The 21,600-nt window shown below is 40.6% G+C and overlaps 1 protein-coding gene across 3 annotated transcripts; it reads right to left on the bottom strand.

Moving 5' to 3' along the window:
• Window positions 1-533: 533 nt before the first annotated feature.
• LOC131705069 (caspase a-like) lies at window positions 534-16,385 on the bottom strand. Of its 3 annotated transcripts, XM_059007216.1 has the most exons (9): window positions 16,300-16,385; window positions 13,956-14,247; window positions 12,818-12,853; window positions 12,142-12,164; window positions 10,612-10,713; window positions 3,199-3,387; window positions 2,952-3,077; window positions 919-1,125; window positions 534-678 (listed from the first exon to the last, which is right to left on the bottom strand). In XM_059007216.1, exons 2-9 carry the CDS (start codon window positions 14,224-14,226, stop codon window positions 592-594), a joined length of 1,041 nt encoding a protein of 346 aa, XP_058863199.1. In that variant the 5' UTR covers window positions 14,227-14,247; window positions 16,300-16,385; the 3' UTR covers window positions 534-591. The 3 variants fall into 3 exon arrangements, with proteins under 3 accessions (XP_058863199.1, XP_058863198.1, XP_058863200.1); XM_059007215.1 differs by lacking the exon at window positions 16,300-16,385 and having other exon boundaries at window positions 13,956-15,727; XM_059007217.1 differs by lacking the exons at window positions 919-1,125; window positions 16,300-16,385 and having other exon boundaries at window positions 13,956-15,727.
• Window positions 16,386-21,600: the final 5,215 nt, after the last annotated feature.

Below are 21,600 nucleotides of genomic sequence, written 5' to 3'. Positions count from 1 at the left end.
CAAATGAATTGTGAGCATGTTTATTGGAAGGACCAAGAGGATACCACAGCTGTAATGGAGAAGAGTTATTTAAGAATGCATTTCACCACAGGTTAGGTATAAAAGGCTTGTTTAGAGCAATTTTGTCATCACTGTGTTGTCTCTGAAAAAAGGTAATCATGCACATCAAGTGCCTTTTTCATACTGCATGCTGTTTTTGATGTTTTATATTAAACAAATCACTCTGGGTAAATCCACAAAAAATACACCAGTGAGCCACTTAATGTCCAATGAAAAAACTAATTAAATAAACTAAAAACAACCCCAATGAGATGAAACATCTCCCGACAATGTTTCCCTCCCTAACCCAGGGAAGAGTACAAAGCTCACAGTCATTTTATTAAACTGCGAAACTGACACTGTTTATTTCAAAAAGCAAACCAGAGAAATGAAGAACTATTAACTAGGGAGAAAGCAGCGAACAATGCAAGTTAAAACATGATTTAAGACAGTAAGAGTTATTGTGACCATTTTTAGCCGATAACGGTGGGTAATTGACTTGCTCATCCTCCCCATTCTCTTTGTGTCGGGGGTAGTTGGTGGTTGTGATTTTCAGCAGGTGTTAGAGCCGCTTGCTGTTGCTGTTGCTGTGCCCGTCACCTTGCTTCTCGACTTCTTTTTTTCTGGGTCCTCTTTTACCTTGGAGACAAACAGTATTGAAAGAAAACGCATTTAGTTGTGAAAAGCGGCTGTTTGTTTTAGGATTGTTTTAGGATTCGCAGTGCAGGTTGAACAGGCTTCGCTGTCCTAATATTTCAATTCTTACCTGTTTAATTATCCCATTCATGTGGGTTACCCACCCTCTTACACCTCCTATCCCAATAAGCTGCCCTTTCCAACGTAACAAAGGTGTAAAATCACAGTGGGATAAGTGCATACCTGAATGGTTGATAACCATGTAGTGTTGTTAGACAGGTAACTGTTTAACACAATGTTTGTAGCTTCGATGTAGTCTCCTGGTTGGATTGGTATGCAGGTTTTATCTTTCCAGAGGGTAAGTTTGATTTGGGCTGTCGAATCTCTGATCGTGATGTTTTTTATAGGCACTTTGTTTCCTTTCTCAGTTACCCGTTCCACTTTTCCTACCTTGCAATGCAAGAGAATTTGTTTTGCATTTTTCAAATTCTTCTATTGGGGCAGTTGCTTGTTATCAGTAAAGTTATAACCCCTTAGATGTGTACTTAAATTATATAATTATTATGAACAAATCTTTAGAACAAATACCATTATAATTTGTAGGGCTGTATTTCTTTCAAGATAAAAAAAATTAAATAAAAAGTCTGGCTGTGCGAGATGCTGGTGCTCGCTGGGGTTCAAAAGGAGGCGTCGCATTAGCTCTGGCGAGAAGCTGGTGCTCGCTGGGGTTCAAAAGGAGGCGCCGCATTGGCTCTGGCGAGAAGCCGGTGCTCGCTGGGGTTCAAAAGGAGGCGCTGCATTGGCTCTGGCGAGAAGCCGGTGCTCGCTGGGGTTCAAAAGGAGGCGCCGCATTGGCTCTGGCGAGAAGCTGGTGCTTGCTGGGGCTCAAAAGGAGGCGCCGCATTGGCTCTAGCGAGAAGCCAGTGCTCGCTGGGGTTCAAAAGGAGGCGCCGCATTGGCTCTGGCGTCTCCGGGTTAGGGAGGGTGGAGTCCGGCTGACACTGTTTCTCCTTATCGCTCTTCAGCGACCCCTACAGGCCAGGCGCAGAGCGAGATTGGGGGCGGAGATTTGCTGGGCTGGTCTCTTGTCCTCCAGGGACCGGTACCCTGCTTACATTCACTCTCAAGTTCCTTGGTGTGAAAAGGAAAGCGGCTAAGAACCGCGAGATTCGGAGGACTCTCGTGGATTCCTGCGGGTCCTCTGAGCCGTGTGGGGAATAGCCACAGTGAAGAGAAAAATAATTGGGTATTTCAAATTGAGGAGAAAACGGGGTAAAACAATTGCCGATTCTAAATTAAAATAAATAATTAAAAAAAAGAGTTATTTCATGGCATTTTATGGTCCATAAACAGGTATTTTAAGATATTTCACAATTAAACATTCATTAAGCAGTCAGAATTGATCATTTTCTGTAGATATTAGACTGTACAACACATTTTCCAGAGTTATTGAAATGCTTACCTGAACACACATCATGCTAAATTGTAGAAGACATTATATTTTCACCATCAGTGAACAAAATAAAAACATAAATGTAAAAATAACGAGACACGTGAAACGTCCCCTTGTACTGGACAGAGCGATGTTGAGCAGAAATTTTTCAGATAGGGCAGCAGTGTGGAGTAGTGGTTAGGGCTCTGGACTCTTGACTGGAGGGTCGTGGGTTCAATCCCAGGTGGGGGACACTGCTGCTGTACCCTTGAGCAAGGTACTTTACCTAGATTGCTCCAGTAAAAACCCAACTGTATAAATGGGTAATTGTATATAAAATAATGTGATATCTTGTAACAATTGTAAGTCGCCCTGGATAAGGGCGTCTGCTAAGAAATAAATAATAATAATAATAATAATAATATTACTCGCAGAGAGTCCAAATTACAACATGCTGACACTAGACTTATTTAAAATCTTGAATTTACAGGAAAAATCCCTGCAGTTTTCTTTGTTCCGGGTCTCTTTTGAAGCCCAGATTTTTTTCAGGCAACAACCGGTCCGAGAGAAGAAATCTGGTAATCATGGATCAAACTGTGACGTGCAAAACCTGTTGATCATGCATGGAAATGCAGTCGGGGGCACCTCGAGTCTCTGGAAGCTGTCTTTACACATGAATGTGTAACACACTTTTTTACACAGCGCTTGAAGAAATTTGAGCCTTAATCATTTGCAATCACGCATTGATTGCGTGATCTACTGTGTTGATAATTAGAAAATACCCAAAGATGATCTAGAAACATTTCCTATTTGTGGGCATATTAGAATTAAAATGTTTTCTTACGCTTGTTATTTTGCCTTCTATGGTTATGGGTTTCTTGGCTCTCCTGGTGTTTGCTTTAATTAGTGGAACTGGCTGCATCCTTTCCAGTACTTCGCTGCTGACATCAAAACTTGCTGTTGTTGAAAACTGTAGAAAATGCAATGAAGTGTTTTATGCTGGCATTTTATAGAAAGTTTCTACTCCCACTTTTAAGAATGGAGACAGGTGCACATATTGTGCAGGCGCTGTGCTGTGGCTCACACCTTACCTTTGTTCTTTTGGTGAGGACCAGTGTGGTTATTTGATGTTTAGTGTCTTTAGCAATGATGTAGCCTCTGAGAAGTATACATTTTTCTTCCTCGAGTTCCTTTATTTTGGCCATATCATCAAGTCTTCCTTGGATTATATCAGTTGGATCAGCAAATGTTATAACCACAACCTGTTTAGTTTCATTTTTCTGCAAATGAAAAAGAAAGAGTTGAGATTTGTTCTTTTGTAGTCATGTACACAGAGGCGCGATATAACAGCTGGTAGAATTAAGACAAATACAAAGGAGGTGTTTCTTAGTGGTGAAACTTAAGTAGGAAATATTTTCTGGTCCAATTAAGTTTTTCTCCCCAATTAAGAAGGTCCAATTACTTTCCCTTGCTGCAGCAACTCCCCATCACAGCTCAGGAGCGCGTTAGGTTATTTCATAACCATGGTTCCCTGAAATAGAAATGTTAACCATTACCTAATGGGTTTGTTCCTTACGAACCCGAATTACTGAACTTGGTATGTCAAAGTCACTCTGTAGAGCCCCCTCTGCCTGGTTACCATTTGTATTTTAGGGAACCAGGGTTATGAAATAACCTAACATTCCCTTTCAATTGGGAAAGGTTAAACGTTACCTAATAGACCCCATCAGACAGCCCCAGCTGCGTTCAGGGGCCAAAATCAAGGCTGCAGGCTTGCAGGGTCCTGATGCTGCAGGAACCCCTGCGCCTGGATGAGCAGATTGCGATGGGCAGGCAGCTGCCACGGTTCGCTATCCCGTAAAAGGACCAGGTCTGAGAAGCATGGTCTCTTGGGCAAGTTGGGAGCCACCAGGAGCCAGCAGGAGCAGACGAGCGCCCTCCTGTCTGACCTTCGTGTCTGACCTTCGCCAGCATCGTTGGCAGGAGTGTCAAGGGTGGGAAAGCATACAGGATGGACAGTGAGTCGATTCTTGAGTCCACCTCTGCCTGTCCGAACACGCCCCATTATCTGAGTGATAATTTACCCGACCGCCAAACACAAGCACATATGGGCCAGCATACCTTTCCATATATAGATCAAATTATATCTTAATTTCACAAAGACTGATTTCCAAATGCAAGGTGGATTGGTCAGGAAATTTCACTAAATTAAATGTGATTCAACAAAACTACACATACTGTATATTCATATATAGACAATTATCAGCTGCTGCAGCCTGATCCATTACTAATCTCTCATGTCTCTTATACATACCGTTAAAATGAAATAAATGAAAAGATCAGTTAATTTGCAGTTTGTATTTTTTACATACTAAATCACTTTTCTTTTCTACTTGATAATAAAACCACCTAAAGTTTATTAGTTCGATCAGTAGTTCATTTTGTTAAGTAGCCCAATGCACAGAAGTTCATAGATACAAGAAGGACTCTTAAATACTAATAAATGAAACAGAATATTGCATTTTCACTTTACATGTTAATCAGACTGAATGAAACAGTTTAATGTTTAACTGTTTTCCTTCAGTGTAGTCAGTGCATTTTACTTTTCCTAGTCCAACCTTTATGTTTTAATAAACCTTGGATTTACAAGCCTGACTGATCAACTCTGCACATCAGTGTTTTTCATTTAAACAAAAATGTATACACAACAGGCTTACTTAGGGTGATTTAAAATATATAGTTGTATTTAGGCATGGGGATGAATAATCACTTCACGTGCATTTAAAGTATGTAATAGTATGCGAGCACGGGGTTGCACAAATTAGTTTACGTCCTGGGATTCAAGTGAATAATTAATTAGTAATTGAATCCCAGCACAACAGTATATATAGATGCACGTTTGACTCACTCGGGGTTGTGTGTTCGGTGAGTGGAGAACGGGAGAGAGAAGGAGAGTAAAATAAAGTGAAAGAATAATTAATAACAATTGCTATTTGTTTGTTTAAGTGTTAGTCTGTTTTGTTTATCTGTTTATTTTGGCCTCAAGTGCAGTGTGCTGTTTTTTTTTTAATTTAAAACCTGCCAGTACTGTCTGTGTGTGTTTCTTTCTGGCCTGACATCACCCCTACAGCCAGCCTGTTCAGGCTCATAGAGAGAGGTGTCATGTTTTAGAGGCGCTTCCTTTGTAACAGCCTTTTAATAATTAACAAAAAACAAAAGTAGCTAACTCGCTCGCGCTCACACAAACGTCAGTTTTTGTTTTTTTTTCAGTCAGTAGCTTTTCCTCATTTCCTAGTCTTAATCTCATATGTACTTTATAGTACAAAATCCGCCTTCGTGGTGAATTCGGTTTAGTGAACAGCAGCTATTATTACTAAGCTGGGTTGGTACACTTTTTTGGCTGACATCTCAAGGAAACGACAAGATTTCCGAAAAGACTTTGTTCAAAAATAGTAAATGACTATAAAAAAGTATTTTGTTGTGTGTTTTGAATATAAAATATACTGGATAATTAAACACCACACGATTCAAAAATCATATTGTTAAAGTGTACTACAGCCCATTCCAACAATTTTTACCACCTAAATCAAAACGATGACTTATTAATTTATAGTATGCATGCAGGGAGGTTCGCGGTATCTTTACCATACTTTACTTTTCCTCTCCTGATCTACAACGTTCTCGCGCCTTCCGCTTCTCAAACCGTTATTTATTTACAGTCACTGTATTTCAAATGAAAGGAAAGTCGGGCTCTTCTATTGGCTGGCTGATTACAGGGGCGTGGCCAAGGCAGGTCAGCCAGAGCCCAGGAGAGTTCACAGACACAGAAGTCTTATATGAGTTGCGTAACTGTAGAGGGGAAAAAAAAAGAAAGGTTGAATGCTTGTCCCGGATTCATTCCTTCAAATTTCCACTCCCACCGCCGCGTCGTTCCGACCCATTCCCACCACAGCAGAATATATCTATCTATATTTAAAAAATAAATTAATTAACATTTAAGCTAACATTTTAACTGATGTCCGGACCTCGGTGACCTCATAGCTAGCTACGGCCATGGTACCAGAATTTGAACTCAACTCAGCTCTGACACAATGTTACAAGATTCATTTACAATGTAACCTTCCAAACTTTGTTAAAGCCAGAAAGACCCTACAGAAAAATGTACATCGCTTAACATAGCTACGCATATTTGAACCCTGACATGTTTGGTGTCTGTACAGTAGCAAATGCACTTATTGTAACTATATTTACAATTTTGTATTGTGATATTTAACAACACGTACAATGGTGCTAGGAAAATAAATAAACAACAATTTTATTTGGAATACAACATTACATTATTTTATTAAAGTAGGCTGCTTCTAAGGAGACTTATCTATGTCTGCAGTCTAGAAAGATAAGACGCTTAACTTTTTTTTCTGTTTTGTTTTTGAAATACTCTAATTTAGGGTTGACCCGCATTTGCTGTTTAAACAGCCTGTATGCGCTTTTCTTGTATCAAAAACTCGCCTGTTATATCAATCTCGGCAGCAATTTGCACAATTGCCTTGCTCCGTACATTTCTATCATGGTAGGTTTTGATTTTCGTATTATATAGGCACAGGTAATTCTCATAGAGGTCAATTCGCTTTTCAATACGCTCCCATTGCCAAGTCATTTTCACAGTCTGTACGAACAAGGATTTAAAAAAAAAAAAAATGCCAAAAGTAGCTGTTTTGTCTGCATGTGCAGCTACTGTTTGATTCTAAATGTTGGAGGAAGTCTGTAGTGAAGACTCTCACAGGGCTATTGCATTATCATACACCCAATGTGTTTACATTACTTTCTCGCAAAAAATGTATTACAGTAAGTACAGTACAGTAAGGAATATTTTATAGCCTTATGTTTATTTTATTTGAACACCTTTATATAGGCTAATGGTTAATCTATTTCTACAAAATCTGCCAGTCAAATCAAGGCTGAAGGTACTTCTGTGTAAGATCGGGGATATTATTATTGTGTTGATGTTGTTTTAACTTCAACTCAAAACCTTCAGCTTTATCACGTAACAAAACCAGATTCTTCCTATTGGCCAGTTCCTGGCAATCTGTCACCAGGATTAGAGGGCAGCTCTATTTGATGAGAGGGCAGCTCTATTTGATTAGAGGGCAGCTCTCTTTGATGCGTGGGCAGCTCTCTTTGATGAGAGGGCAGCTCTCTTTGTTGAGAGGGCAGCTCTCTTTGATTAGAGGGTAGCTCTCTTTGATTAGAGGGTAGCTCTCTTTGATGAGCGGGCAGCTCTCTTTGATTAGAGGGTAGCTCTCTTTGATGAGAGGGTAGCTCTATTTGATTAGAGGGCAGCTCTCTTTGATGAGAGGGCAGCTCTATTTGATGAGAGGGCAGCTCTCTTTGATTAGAGGGTAGCTCTCTTTGATGAGAGGGCAGCTCTCTTTGATTAGAGGGTAGCTCTCTTTGATGAGAGGGTAGCTCTCTTTGATGAGAGGGTAGCTCTATTTGATTAGAGGGCAGCTCTCTTTGATGAGAGGGCAGCTCTATTTGATTAGAGGGCAGCTCTATTTGATTAGAGGGCAGCTCTCTTTGATGAGAGGGTAGCACTCTTTGATGAGAGGGCAACTCTATTTGATTAGAGGGCAGCTCTCTTTGATGCACGGGCAGCTCTCTTTGATGAGAGGGCAACTCTATTTGATGAGAGGGCAGCTCTATTTGATTAGAGGGCAGCTCTATTTGATTAGAGGGCAGCTCTCTTTGATGAGAGGGTAGCACTCTTTGATGAGAGGGCAACTCTATTTGATGAGAGGGCAACTCTGATGAGAGGGCAGCTCTCATTGATTAGAGGGCAGCTCTCTTTGATTAGAGAGTAGCTCTATTTGATGAGAGGGCAGCTCTATTTGATTAGAGGGTAGCTCTCATTGATGAGAGGGCAGCTCTCTTTGATGAGAGGGCAACTCTGATGAGAGGGCAGCTCTCTTTGATTAGAGGGCAGCTCTCTTTGATTAGAGGGTAGCTCTCTTTGATGAGAGGGTAGCTCTATTTGATTAGAGAGTAGCTCTATTTGATGAGAGGGCAGCTCTCTTTGATTAGAGGGCAGCTCTCTTTGATGAGAGGGCAGCTCTCTTTGATGAGAGGGCAGCTCTCTTTGATTAGAGGGTAGCTCTCTTTGATTAGAGGGCAGCTCTCTTTGATTAGAGGGTAGCTCTCTTTGATGAGAGGGCAGCTCTCTTTGATGAGAGGGTAGCTCTCTTTGATGAGAGGGCAGCTCTCTTTTATGAGGGCAGCTCTATTTGATTAGCGGGCAGCTCTATTTGATTAGAGGGCAGCTCTCTTTGATTAGAGGGCAGCTCTCTTTGATGAGAGGGTAGCACTCTTTGATGAGAGGGCAACTCTATTTGATGAGAGGGCAACTCTGATGAGAGGGCAGCTCTCTTTGATTAGAGAGTAGCTCTATTTGATGAGAGGGCAGCTCTATTTGATTAGAGGGTAGCTCTCATTGATGAGAGGGCAGCTCTCTTTGATGAGAGGGCAACTCTGATGAGAGGGCAGCTCTCTTTGATTAGAGGGCAGCTCTCTTTGATTAGAGGGTAGCTCTCTTTGATGAGAGGGTAGCTCTATTTGATTAGAGAGTAGCTCTATTTGATGAGAGGGCAGCTCTCTTTGATGAGAGGGCAGCTCTCTTTGATGAGAGGGCAGCTCTATTTGATTAGAGGGTAGCTCTATTTGATGAGAGGGCAGCTCTCTTTGATGAGAGGGTAGCTCTCTTTGATGAGAGGGCAGCTCTCTTTGATGAGAGGGTAGCTCTCTTTGATGAGAGGGCAGCTCTCTTTTATGAGGGCAGCTCTATTTGATTAGCGGGCAGCTCTATTTGATTAGAGGGCAGCTCTCTTTGATTAGAGAGTAGCTCTATTTGATGAGAGGGCAGCTCTATTTGATTAGAGGGTAGCTCTCATTGATGAGAGGGCAGCTCTATGTGATTAGAGGGCAGCTCTCTTTGATTATAGGGCAGCTCTCTTTGATGAGAGGGCAGCTCTCTTTGATGAGAGGGCAGCTCTATTTGATTAGTGGGCAGCTCTATTTGATTAGAGGGCAGCTCTCTTTGATGAGAGGGTAGCACTCTTTGATGAGAGGGCAACTCTATTTGATGAGAGGGCAACTCTGATGAGAGGGCAGCTCTCTTTGATTAGAGAGTAGCTCTATTTGATGAGAGGGCAGCTCTATTTGATTAGAGGGTAGCTCTCATTGATGAGAGGGCAGCTCTATTTGATTAGAGGGCAGCTCTCTTTGATGAGAGGGTAGCACTCTTTGATGAGAGGGCAACTCTATTTGATGAGAGGGCAACTCTGATGAGATGGTAGCTCTCTTTGATTAGAGGGCAGCTCTCTTTGATTAGAGGGTAGCTCTCTTTGATGAGAGGGTAGCTCTATTTGATTAGAGAGTAGCTCTATTTGATGAGAGGGCAGCTCTCTTTGATTAGAGGGTAGCTCTCTTTGATGAGAGGGTAGCTCTATTTGATGAGAGGGTAGCTCTCTTTGATGAGAGGGCAGCTCTCTTTGATTAGAGGGTAGCTCTATTTGATGAGAGGGTAGCTCTCTTTGATGAGAGGGCAGCTCTCTTTGATTAGAGGGCAGCTCTCTTTGATTAGAGGGCAGCTCTCTTTGATGAGAGGGCAGCTCTATTTGTAGACAACTTCTTGCTTGTCGTCGGCAGCTGACGATTTTTCACCATACACTGAGCGATTTTGTCGGTGCTATAAATTGCCGGCGACAAAATCATCCAGTGTATGATGGGCTTAACACGTCATGGCCGTACAGGACCTTAAATATCTGCCATTTCAAATTGGTATTTTTATGAAATAAGAAAATGAAAAGCCGTTCATTGTATGTCTTATTTTATGGCAGGGCCTTAATGATGTTCAGTATTAACTCAATACATTTGTTGCAAAAAAAAATTCTACACCTTTCGTTTTGCTTTTGCAAAATCCTTGTTTTCCTCACGGAAATGGGAACAGTAAATAGGACGGGGACTGAACTGCGCTCGGTAATCATGCTTTGGGTACGGTAAACGCTTCGGGAATGAGGCCCTAGGTGTCTGGGGCTCTGTGTGTCTGCGGTCATCCTTGCTGTCTCTCTGACACACTCCAGTCCCCTCCCCTTCCCTGCCTGGGGCGTGCACCATGAGAATGGGTCCCCTGGGCTCCTGGACACAGGTAAAGGGTTCCTAATTCCTGACTCTTATATTCCAGAATTTTTTTTAAACAAGCAAGTATTTTAGGGTCATTTTGCTGCAGTGTAATAGATTACCACGAATAAGCATGTCTGCATCCCTTTCCCATTCTGTGCGTTCCAGGAACACAAGACAAAATATTTTTCCATCCAAAGGTCTAGGACGCAAAAATTTGCATTAACGCGACCTCTGTATCTGGCAACTTTTCAAGTTATTGCAAAGGGACAAAGTTTCAGAATGTGGTGACATTGTCTTCAGAATGTTTCGTTTGACTAGTTACTTGTTACCTGATTTGTGAAGGTGATTGGTGGCTCTATTTTCATAACCTTTAGTTCTATTGGTATTCGGGATGGTCCAGCAGGTTCTTCAAGAAGCTCCTTCAAAGTCATCTGGAATATTATGTACAGTCCCATAGTTAGCATTTATAGCACTTTTTTATTTTTTTAAATGCATCACTTTCAAAAAGAGATAGTTACGAAGCATGTCATTATTGTATTGCCCCCTTTCACCACCCCACTCCGACCCCTTGCCTTCTTTAACCCATTAAGTGCCTTTGTCTTTTTGAGGATAAGCTACTTTGTAATTATGGGTGTGTATTTTTAACTGGAATCTACCGGTTATTTAAATTTTCTGTTTCACTATATTATCATACCTTACTCTAATTTTGTTAATTCAAGTCTAAATGTAACTGTTGCCTCAATATAAAATAAGAGACTGAAGTCTAAAAATGATCAATTTGTTGGTGTTTTCCTACCCACAGTGATGATCATTTAAATCGAGGGAAGTAATGTTAACACTATACAATGCATTAGTAAGACCTCAACTAGAATAATACTGTGTTCAGTTTTGGTCGCCCCGTTACAAAGGGGACATCGCTGCTCTAGAAAGAGTGCAAAGAAGAGCGACCAGAATTATTCCTGGTCTGAAAAGCATGTCATACGAAAACAGGCTAAAGGAACTAAATCTGTTTGGTCTTGAACAAAGGAGACTACGCAGGGATCTGATTCAGGTATTCACAATTTTAAAAGGTGTAGACAATGCTGACCTTTTTTGACCTGAAAAATGAAACAAGAACCAGGGGTCACAAATAGAAATTAGGTACAGGGCTATTTAAAACAGAAAATAGAGAATTGTGGGAGTCTGGAACCAACTACCTGGTAACGCTGTTGAAGCTGACACCCTTATGTTCTTATAAAGCTCAATTTTCTATGTGTTGCGCTTCTTAACCAGAAATTTCACTGGTCTGATTATGGGAGCACGTCTAACTGAGCATGATTGTCCTCAAAATAGGATGCTGGAAATATCTGTTGTCACTTTACACTTCTAAAAGATTCAAAACTTTTAGAATCGTAGCATTTTGCTGAGTAGGATGATTGTGTTCTGAAAAAAATACCTTGGTATAACTGAAAAAAGACAGACACCTTCAAATGCATGCAAAATATTATGCATATAATAATAATAATAATAATAATAATAATAATAATAATAATAATAATAATAATAATAATAATAATAATAATAATGCCATTTAGCAGACACTTATCCAAATCAACTTACAGCGACTAGGGGGTGAGCTATGCATCAACAACTGCTGCTGCAGAGTCACTTACAATAGGACCTCAGTTTTACATCTGATCTGAAATGCCCAACACCCAGTCGTTCTGAATGTATTTATCTGGCACAGTTATTTGAACACAGATTAAGCACAGCAACTGAAACACTGCCATGCCTTTATGATGAAAACGGTTACAAAAAGACTGTCCTTTAGGAAGAATATTTCTGGTATTTCAGCATGCTTCCCTAAGAAGATACTTTACCTTACGAGAGGCTGGAGGTGGCGCTGTGGATACATTGAATGAAAATAAAGCAACAAAGGTTAAAAATGCAAACCTCCTACTGCGATTTAATATAAATTCATGCAAAATAATAATAATAATAATAATAATAATAATAATAATAATAATAATAATAGAAATTGGGAACGTTAAAAAAAATTAACTATTTATATCCACCTCAGTTTTTTTTTTCACTGCTGTGGTATTTCAGTTGATGAAAGGCTGTTATGAAAGAGATTTATGAATTTTTTTTTTTTTTTTGTACTCTATATGTGCATATAGGGCAACCAGACCCAGTTTTCAGCCTTCATATTTTGTCCCGGTCGTAAACAGTAAAATTGTTAAATCCTCCAGTTTTTCTATTGCATTCACATTTATTTTTTTAAAGTACTAAACTATAGCAGGGTGCTCAGCAAGTTAACAGTAACGTAGCCCTTGTGAGGGAGTTGTTAACCCCTACCCTCACTAAAACCATGAAAGCTAACATTGCCGTTTCATCACAGTCTACAGGGCACTGCACTGTTTGAAAAGGACCGGATGGGGTTAAAAGGATTAAACGGGACACTACTGTTTAACTGCTCGGACTTGTGTTATTTAATTGCACATTAAACTGTATGCAATGTACTGTAACCAGAAGTATTTAAAACTGCGTACTTACAGGTAGGAGGGGGAGTAGGAGTTCTTGTTGGGAGATCTGTGAAGAAAAAGGAGTTGGAGTAATCTTGATAAGCACAGTAAAATGCTAAGACTGCACGCTATTATTGGAAGAGTATCGCAGGAGGGGTTAAAATACAAACTCACTTAGATGTTCTTAGAGGGAGGGGCTGGAAATAGATAGCCAGCTACAAATAAGCACAGCCAGGATGCAGGGGTTTATTTTACGTTTTGATGTTTGGCAAGGCTAGAGGCATGGGCAGCAGTGTGGAGTAGTGGTCAGGGATCTGGACTCTTGACCGGAGGGTCGTGGGTTCAATCCCAGGTAGAGGACACTGCTGCTGTACCCTTGAGCAAGGTACTTTACCTAGATTGCTCCAGTAAAAACCCAACTGTATAAATAGGTAATTGTATGTAAAAATAATGTGATATCTTGTAATAATTGTAAGTCACCCTGGATAAGGGTGTCTGCTAAGAAATAAATAATAATAATATACTTAACACTGATAAAGTGACATTTTGAAAATCTAACACAAAATACTGTACTACTGTTATTAATGTTATTAATGGGTAATTGTATGTAAAAATAATGTGTAAAAAATAATGTAATTGCATGTAAAAATAATGTGATATCTTGTAATAATTGTAAGTCACCCTGGATAAGGGTGTCTGCTAAGAAATAAATAATAATCAAGTTTTTCCAGGACAGCCCTGAAATGCTCCATTTCGACCTGGGGGAGGGGGAGGGGGAGGGCGGTTTTTAAAAAAAATCAAAATGCTGAATTTCAGAATTTTTAGTTTGAAAGGAAATGGTGTTGGAGCTGCACCCCCCCAAGAGGACTAATAAACTACCAATAGTGTTTAGTTTAGAAATACTGAACTAAATTTGAGCTCACCCACATTATAAAATGACTTGATTGTGTCTGTCAGAAATATGCAAATCAAATGCATTTACATGTTCCCAAGAGTTTTGTAGTCTCTCTCTCTCTCTCTCTCTCTCTCTCTCTCTCTCTCTCTCTCTCTCTCTCTCTCTCTCTCTCTCTCAAAATTCTTGTTTCCAAATAATGTAGTTTTTGGCTGCCTTATACTACTACTACTATTAATAATAATAATAATAATAATAATAATAATAATAATCTTACCTGCACTAGTCTTTCCTTGCAACTCTTCGGCCAGGTCGACCTCATTAATGGCATTTAAAATGGATATTGTGACCTCAGCGGGGTGCGTTTTGGTGAAGGTACTGATTAACAAACCAGCTACTTCAACGATTCCTGCTTTCTTAAGCTTCCGGCTGGGGATTTTGCGCCCCTGGATCGTTGTTTCGCCCAGCTCGTCCTTGAACCTTTTCAGCCCATCTTCGTCTAGGGCGTCTAAGGTGTCTATTATGTGGTCCTTCACAGTCTTCTCCATCCCGATTTCAGACGGGTCTTACTGTGCAAAGAGCGGGGCAGAACGCAGAGAAAGAGAGAGACAAAGAGAGAACGCACAACATGGGGAGATGGAGAGGGAGAAGGGGAGGGTTAAAATTAGGGGGGAGGGAGTGAGAGGTAAGGGGGAGATGGAGTGGTAAGGGGGAGAGGGAGAGGGAGTGGTAAGGGGGCAGAGGGAGGTGGAGAGGGGGAAGGAGGTAGGGTGAGAAAGGGTGGAGAGATGGAGAAGAGAACTTTTCAAATTTGTTTATAGACACCTCATTTTCAAAGGGGTTCTGTAAAGACATGGCAGCAAAACATAAGATTATAAAAATCAACGGCAAAAAGAGACTAATCATTCAAACTGGACAAAACTAGTTAAAACAATCAGTAAAAACATTAAGTACAAAATAAGAGTATAAAAAAAAATCAAATTCCCATGATCTTGGTCATAGTCAGTATTTACAGGATTTGCAATCTTGGTCAGATTAAAAATAGTTTTTATGTTTCAAGGCAATGAATTCCAGGGATGAGATGCCTGATATACAAAGGCACGCTGGCCTCTATCATCAAAGTGTCGGTATTAAGAATTTTTTTAGAAATGTTTTCCGAAAATTTAGGCTTCACATTTTTTCTTAAATGGGGAGTGATTCATCAAAGTTTTATTTTGAAAAACCAGACCGTCCGGGCAGTCTTGGTCCGGTTTTCACCAAGGCTTTCACTCACATCCTACTGCACCAGCAGCATGCTAAACCAAGGCTTTCACTCACATCCTACTGCACCAGCAGCATGATGAACCAAGGCTTTCACTCACATCCTACTGCACCAGCAGCATGCTGAACCAAGGCTTTCACTCACATCCTACTGCACCAGCAGCATGATGAACCAAGGCTTTCACTCACATCCTACTGCACCAGCAGCATGCTGAACCAAGGCTTTCACTCACATCCTACTGCACCAGCAGCATGCTGAACCAAGGCTTTCACTCACATCCTACTGCACCAGCAGCATGCTGAACCAAGGCTTTCACTCACACCCTACTGCACCAGCAGCATGCTGAACCAAGGCTTTCACTCACATCCTACTGCACCAGCAGCATGCTGAACCAAGGCTTTCACTCACATCCTACTGCACCAGCAGCATGCTGAACCAAGGCTTTCACTCACATCCTACTGCACCAGCAGCATGCTGAACCAAGGCTTTCACTCACATCCTACTGCACCAGCAGCATGCTGAACCAAGGCTTTCACTCACATCCTACTGCACCAGCAGCATGCTGAACCAAGGCTTTCACTCACATCCTACTGCACCAGCAGCATGCTGAACCAAGGCTTTCACTCACATCCTACTGCACCAGCAGCATGCTGAACCAAGGCTTTCACTCACATCCTACTGCACCAGCAGCATGCTGAACCAAGGCTTTCACTCACATCCTACTGCACCAGCAGCATGCTGAACCAAGGCTTTCACTCACATCCTACTGCACCAGCAGCATGCTGAACCAAGGCTTTCACTCACATCCTAGTGCACCAGCGGCATGCTGAACCAAGGCTTTCACTCACATCCTACTGCACCAGCAGCATGCTGAACCAAGGCTTTCACTCACATCCTACTGCACCAGCAGCATGCTGAACCAAGGCTTTCACTCACATCCTACTGCACCAGCAGCATGCTGAACCAAGGCTTTCACTCACACCCTACTGCACCAGCAGCATGCTGAACCAAGGCTTTCACTCACATCCTACTGCACCAGCAGCATGATGAACCAAGGCTTTCACTCACATCCTACTGCACCAGCAGCATGCTGAACCAAGGCTTTCACTCACATCCTACTGCACCAGCAGCATGCTGAACCAAGGCTTTCACTCACATCCTACTGCACCAGCAGCATGCTGAACCAAGGCTTTCACTCACATCCTAGTTGCTTGCTTGCTTTTTCATGAAAAGGGCAGCCTACATGCAATGTCATATTTTAAAGACAGTGCTTATTTTCTTTAGCTATCAGGCTACCATTTTTATTTTTGTTAGCTTTTTTTGTACACATGAGAGATATGGTTGCCCCTGTTTATCATACCTGGAATATGTAGAGGTTTTGGTATTGCTGGATGCTGAAAGTGGGACAGCTGAACAGGACCGACTCAAGCAATTTTGGGGCCCCCTGTAAAAAAAAGAGGGGAGGGGGGCATATATTTTATTACCAGAAAAAAAAGCTGTTTGTCTATAGGTATGTGCCAGCGTAGTGGTTCCTGAGAGAAGGGGTGCATTTTCTTTAAAAGGGGTAGTGGGTCACCATAGAAAACTTCAAACACCAGGTTTTCAATATCTAGAACTATACATACATATAAAAGCCATGTTGCCCAGTTTATCATAAGGAAACAGATTATGTTCTATCTGTGTATAGCCTCACATGCACCACTGTAGTGAGTATGTTGTTATGTACATAACATTTTTGATAATTGTCTGTTAGTCAAGTTATTATTTAGAATAGAAATCAAGAATCAAATGCTAAAACTGCTCTATACCACTGTGTACATTACTGCAAACTCAATCTGTTGGTGAAATGATTTTCAGAATATGTAAGGAAGCAGTAATGTTTATATCTTTAAGAAGCATTGGATTTCCAATTTCCAATGCTGGATGTTAACCCTTTGTTTTCTAGGAGGACACATACTAGGAAACTGCTTTCAAAAGATGAAATAGATCAAATGTCTTTGTTTGATGCAAAATACTTGCAGTCATGCAGTCTATAAAATAAGCCAGTTCATTAGACAAACTCAGGAGGCAGGGAAAAAATAAAAATACTGTATCTCTGTTAATGCTAGTGCCACGTTTTGTATCTACACACACACACACACATAAAAAAAAAAACATTCACTGTATCTGTGATGTTGGTAGCTGGAACTAATAAATGATAAACATTGTTAAGCTTTGAAACATGACTGGTCTTAACCTTATTGTGTAACAATGTAATTGCATGTTTACCTTAAATGTTTAATACCTTACAATTGGCCACTCTGGTGGCACACTCTAAAATGGGATTAAATACAGGGGTTCTGGACTAAATTCTTAAATTGACTTCAATACCAACAGTACACCATACAGGGTGTAGTGTGGGACTGGGATTGCCCTGCAAATAGCAGCGGTAAAGGAGCGGTCACAGCCCGAGTATGGGTGCTCAGCTCTTAGGACTATACTCTGAGGTTGCACTGAGCAGCCTGCTAGTAATCAAGCATCCTGGAGGATCTTCTGCAAACAGAGTCCTGAGACATACAGTACATCACATGTTTTATGTTTTAAGAAGCCATTCATAAAACAGATCAATATTGTCATGCAGGGTTTGCAGAATTAGCCATAAAGGCTGATAAGGCAGCAATAATTCAGGCATTCACAAAGCAGGCTATTGATAGGGAAGTGCAGGGAATGAAAGAAAATGCAAAGAAGGGCAAAGTAGATCTGAAAGGTTTGATTGCATGTTTTGACAGTTTGAACAGAGGAAACGGTTGGAGCAGATTATGACCTGAAACCGATGTATTACCTGAAAGCTGAGTATGCCTATCAAACACAGCAAATGTGTAAAATCAAAGGGGAACGTGACACCTTGCATGATCTCTGAAATCAGGCATACAAAGGGACAGAATAGCTACTGCTGATCATCCAATACTACCTCTGTGTAACTTATACAAGAGGAATTTGAGGAACACATTTAAAGTATGTTGCAGAATGAGGCAAAACTAAAAAATGGAGCCGGGAGTATTTTACTGAATATTTTCGTGACTGGATATGTGTATGCCTGTAGTTGAACTTTATGTGTGATTATGACCTGCGTGTGTGTGTGTGTATCGGTGTGTGCGTGCGTGCGTGCGTGTGTGTGAATGTCTATTTTCATAGAAGGGCTTCCTTGAGGAGTCACCCATAAGTTGTGGCACAGGTGATTTCGCGCTGGATGTGATAAGACAGACTGACCCGTTGTCAATTTGCAGAAGATTCGGATAAAAACAGAAAAAGAGAGATGATACAGGGGCTGTATACAATCATCTGCAGCACATGCAATTAAAACTGGACTGTGTGTAGCAAATAAAAAAAAAAAAATCTATAAAACTAAACTGAAGAGAAAAGCGCATAATACCATCAAAGATGAAAAAGAGAAATTTACAAGCGCTGAATGAGCTCGAGTATAATATAGAATTATATATCAGTGTTATTCTGTCAAAAACAGAATCCTAAATGTGTTACTGAAGTTCACTATATATTCTGTAACGACTTCTGAAAGCAGACGAAATTTATTGCAGATAGAATTAAATTTAAAATTACAAATTGGTCATATACTGTTCAGTGAGCCATGGAATTAACATGCATTTAAGTAATAGAACTCGCACGTTTACAGTATTGCACTATTTCTAAGTTTATTTTTAGTTAAACGTCGTTATGAAACCAGTTGAAAGATCTGCAGTAAATGAATCAATCACAGTCCTGTACAAACTCGGAGCAATGTCCTTCCTCTTTAGTAAGCATGTCATGAAGATTGGGATGCACAGGTGGGTCTCAATTCACATGAACTGTATTCCATGGTTTATTAGTTAACCTTAATGACGTTTATTCTCCTCCACTCTGCTGCTGCTATTCTCGCTGTGTCTGTCCACACTGTCTGTCTGAAGCCTAGGACACACATGAGCGGCGTGGCACCGCGTGCGGGGAGCGAAGCAGGGCGCCGCGCGGCAATACCGCTTGCTTGGACACACATCAACATTGTGAAGCGGTGATAGAAAAAGAAAGATCGCCCAGCACTGTACAACAACCCAAAAAATGCATATAATTCTTGAACTTTTACTGCTTGAACCCAGAGTGAACGACCATGTCCATCTCCAGAAATGTTTATCAGGATCTAACGTTATAAGTTCCCATACCACAAAAATTTGCCTTTTATTTAACTAAGGATATGTATGTAAAATGTGGTATTTTGGGATACAATGTGAAGGCCTTTTTCTACAAAGAAACAGCTGTTCTATATCCAGCACCACACTTAACAAGACTGGACTGTGGTTCTGTATCTGTAGTTATACATCGTATAGGAAAAAAAAGGATCACATTCTTCGCAATTGTATGAACAATAATCAGTCGGCTGGCAACTGGTTAATTGCTTGACGTTTGTATCTGAGAAATGATACAGGATGTCAAGTAACTGAGTTCATGCAGGGTGTAATCGGATAGTATTTGTTTTAGATCATTCAATAGACCCCTAACCAACGTCCTTGAAATTCTTATTTATATAATCAAATAGCTTGCGATGTTGAGAAACTTCAGCTATCTGTAGCTCCTCCATGATGATGTATATTCGAGTTCATCAAGACATGACGTATACCACACCATGGACCTGATTGGCTACACCCAGATCTACCGCGGCGTTACTTTTCCGCAACGTCATTTTTTCGTCAGTGTGTGTTCACTCTAATTGAAATAAAAGGTGAGCGATGTGTGCGGCATTTCGCTGCTCATGTGTGTCCCAGGCTTTATCCTTCCGGTTCTTCACCTTACTTCCTTTGTGCGACTAAGGTCACGTTATATTTAAAGGGGCAGCAGTATATTTCTGGACACTACACTCGGTACAACTCGCATCGTTCGATTGAAATAAGAATTCATAAAATAACAGTGTTATTTTTACGAAAACAGTCCAACCACAAACTGTTGACTATACTTTTAGGTATTAGCTTGTACTGTCTAATTTGACGGCTTAAATAGCAAAAGTTAACAAATATACATTATATAGAATTAACTCTGTGAACAAAAACAATGATAAACAACTTACAGTTTCACACAGAAATCAAACATTGTCGATTGTTTCACATGTAAAAACACCCGATTTGAAAGTTATGCTGTCAAGATTGTTACCCGAATAACGTCAGTTTTTATCCCTTTGATATCGATAATAAGTGTCGAGTTATGAGTAAAGCGTTGCATCAAAAAATTAAGAGGCAGGATGCATATATTTTATATGGAGAAAATTCAGGACCAAGACTGTCTGTTGAAATAAGCAAAGGTGTCGAGTTAACCGAGGTTGACTGCATATTGATAAACGGCATTATAAACGTTAAAAACAACAGCACTGTCGGTTGTTTGTCTGTAAAATTTGATAAAGTATATTCAAATTAGGTCCGGGTTTTTCAATACAATATTACAAATAATAACTGAGCTATGCGTAAATATGTGAAGCATATACACACACAGACACGCATTACTACATCGTAATTAAACCATATTTTATGTATTTATTTATTTATTGTAAAGCCAAAGGTTCTACATTTAATCACACCTGGCTGGCCGACTTCCCTTTAACCCTGGGAAAGAACTGTCAGGCCAGTCAGTCCAGGGATCTCTGTTCTCCCTGCTTAGCACCCTCACAGAATTACTGCTTACAGTCTCCTGTCTTAAACTTGCATGAATCTCCCTATAACCTACATTCTTCTACAAGCAAAGCTATACAACTCACTCCTACGCACACACACAGGCTAAATGCGGTTGCGAGTTCTCCTTTTGCTCTTAATAAGGCTTGTATACACACACAGTTCAGTTACAAAGGGCAGCGACAACTGCACTAGTTAATCCTTTTCAGAGCAAGTATCGAGTGCGGTTATTAATTCAGTTTGGTCAGTTAATGCGCACTAACTGTGTGTGTGTATTACAACCGCACTAACACAACCGCAGTTGGTGCTCAGTGGATTTCTGTACAACTAATGATTCATAACAATGGTACATAGTGCATACATATAATATACTTTTTATTTATTTAATCAAAGTTCAGTTGTATAATATTTTGTTGTAAGAAAAAAAAATTGCATTTTTGGTTTTGCAACTTAAATAAAACAATATGGGACCATTCGTATCCCCAAACGCCACAGTGCGACCCCAACTCGTTTTCCATCGATATTGAACGTCTCGTGTGTGTTTTGGCACTCCAGGAAATGTCTGAGTAAATTACAAAGACGCATGCACGACTCCTTACTGCGTACATTTTTAATCCAGTCAATTGGAAACCACTCAAGTCATTCCCACTAAGCCTTTACTTCCGCCACACTCTACGCAATGGATCCCGGTATGCAGAGTTCACGCGAGGTCTGACGTATACTGGTCCTTTGCGCACAGCGTAACACGTCACTCATTGAAAAGTGTGTTAGACCTAAAAATCTGTACGACCGTTAGAGCAAGACAAGCCACCATGAACAAAAAGGGAGAAAAACTTGGACCCCCCAGTAAAAAACAAAAGCTGACAGTCTAAATTGAATTTCTTTGGTACATCTCTATCGTCAGCAGCAATTAATGCGAGCTCCTTACTATGCTAGAACCAAAGTCATTGTATTTTATCTTGCTCTTAATCGTATTA

This window comes from Acipenser ruthenus, chromosome 34, assembly GCF_902713425.1.
Source record: "Acipenser ruthenus chromosome 34, fAciRut3.2 maternal haplotype, whole genome shotgun sequence".
In the NCBI taxonomy this organism is placed as follows: Eukaryota; Metazoa; Chordata; class Actinopteri; order Acipenseriformes; family Acipenseridae; genus Acipenser; species Acipenser ruthenus.
The sequence above is the reverse complement of the archived record's forward strand: the minus strand, read 5'-3'. Positions and strand labels throughout refer to the sequence as shown.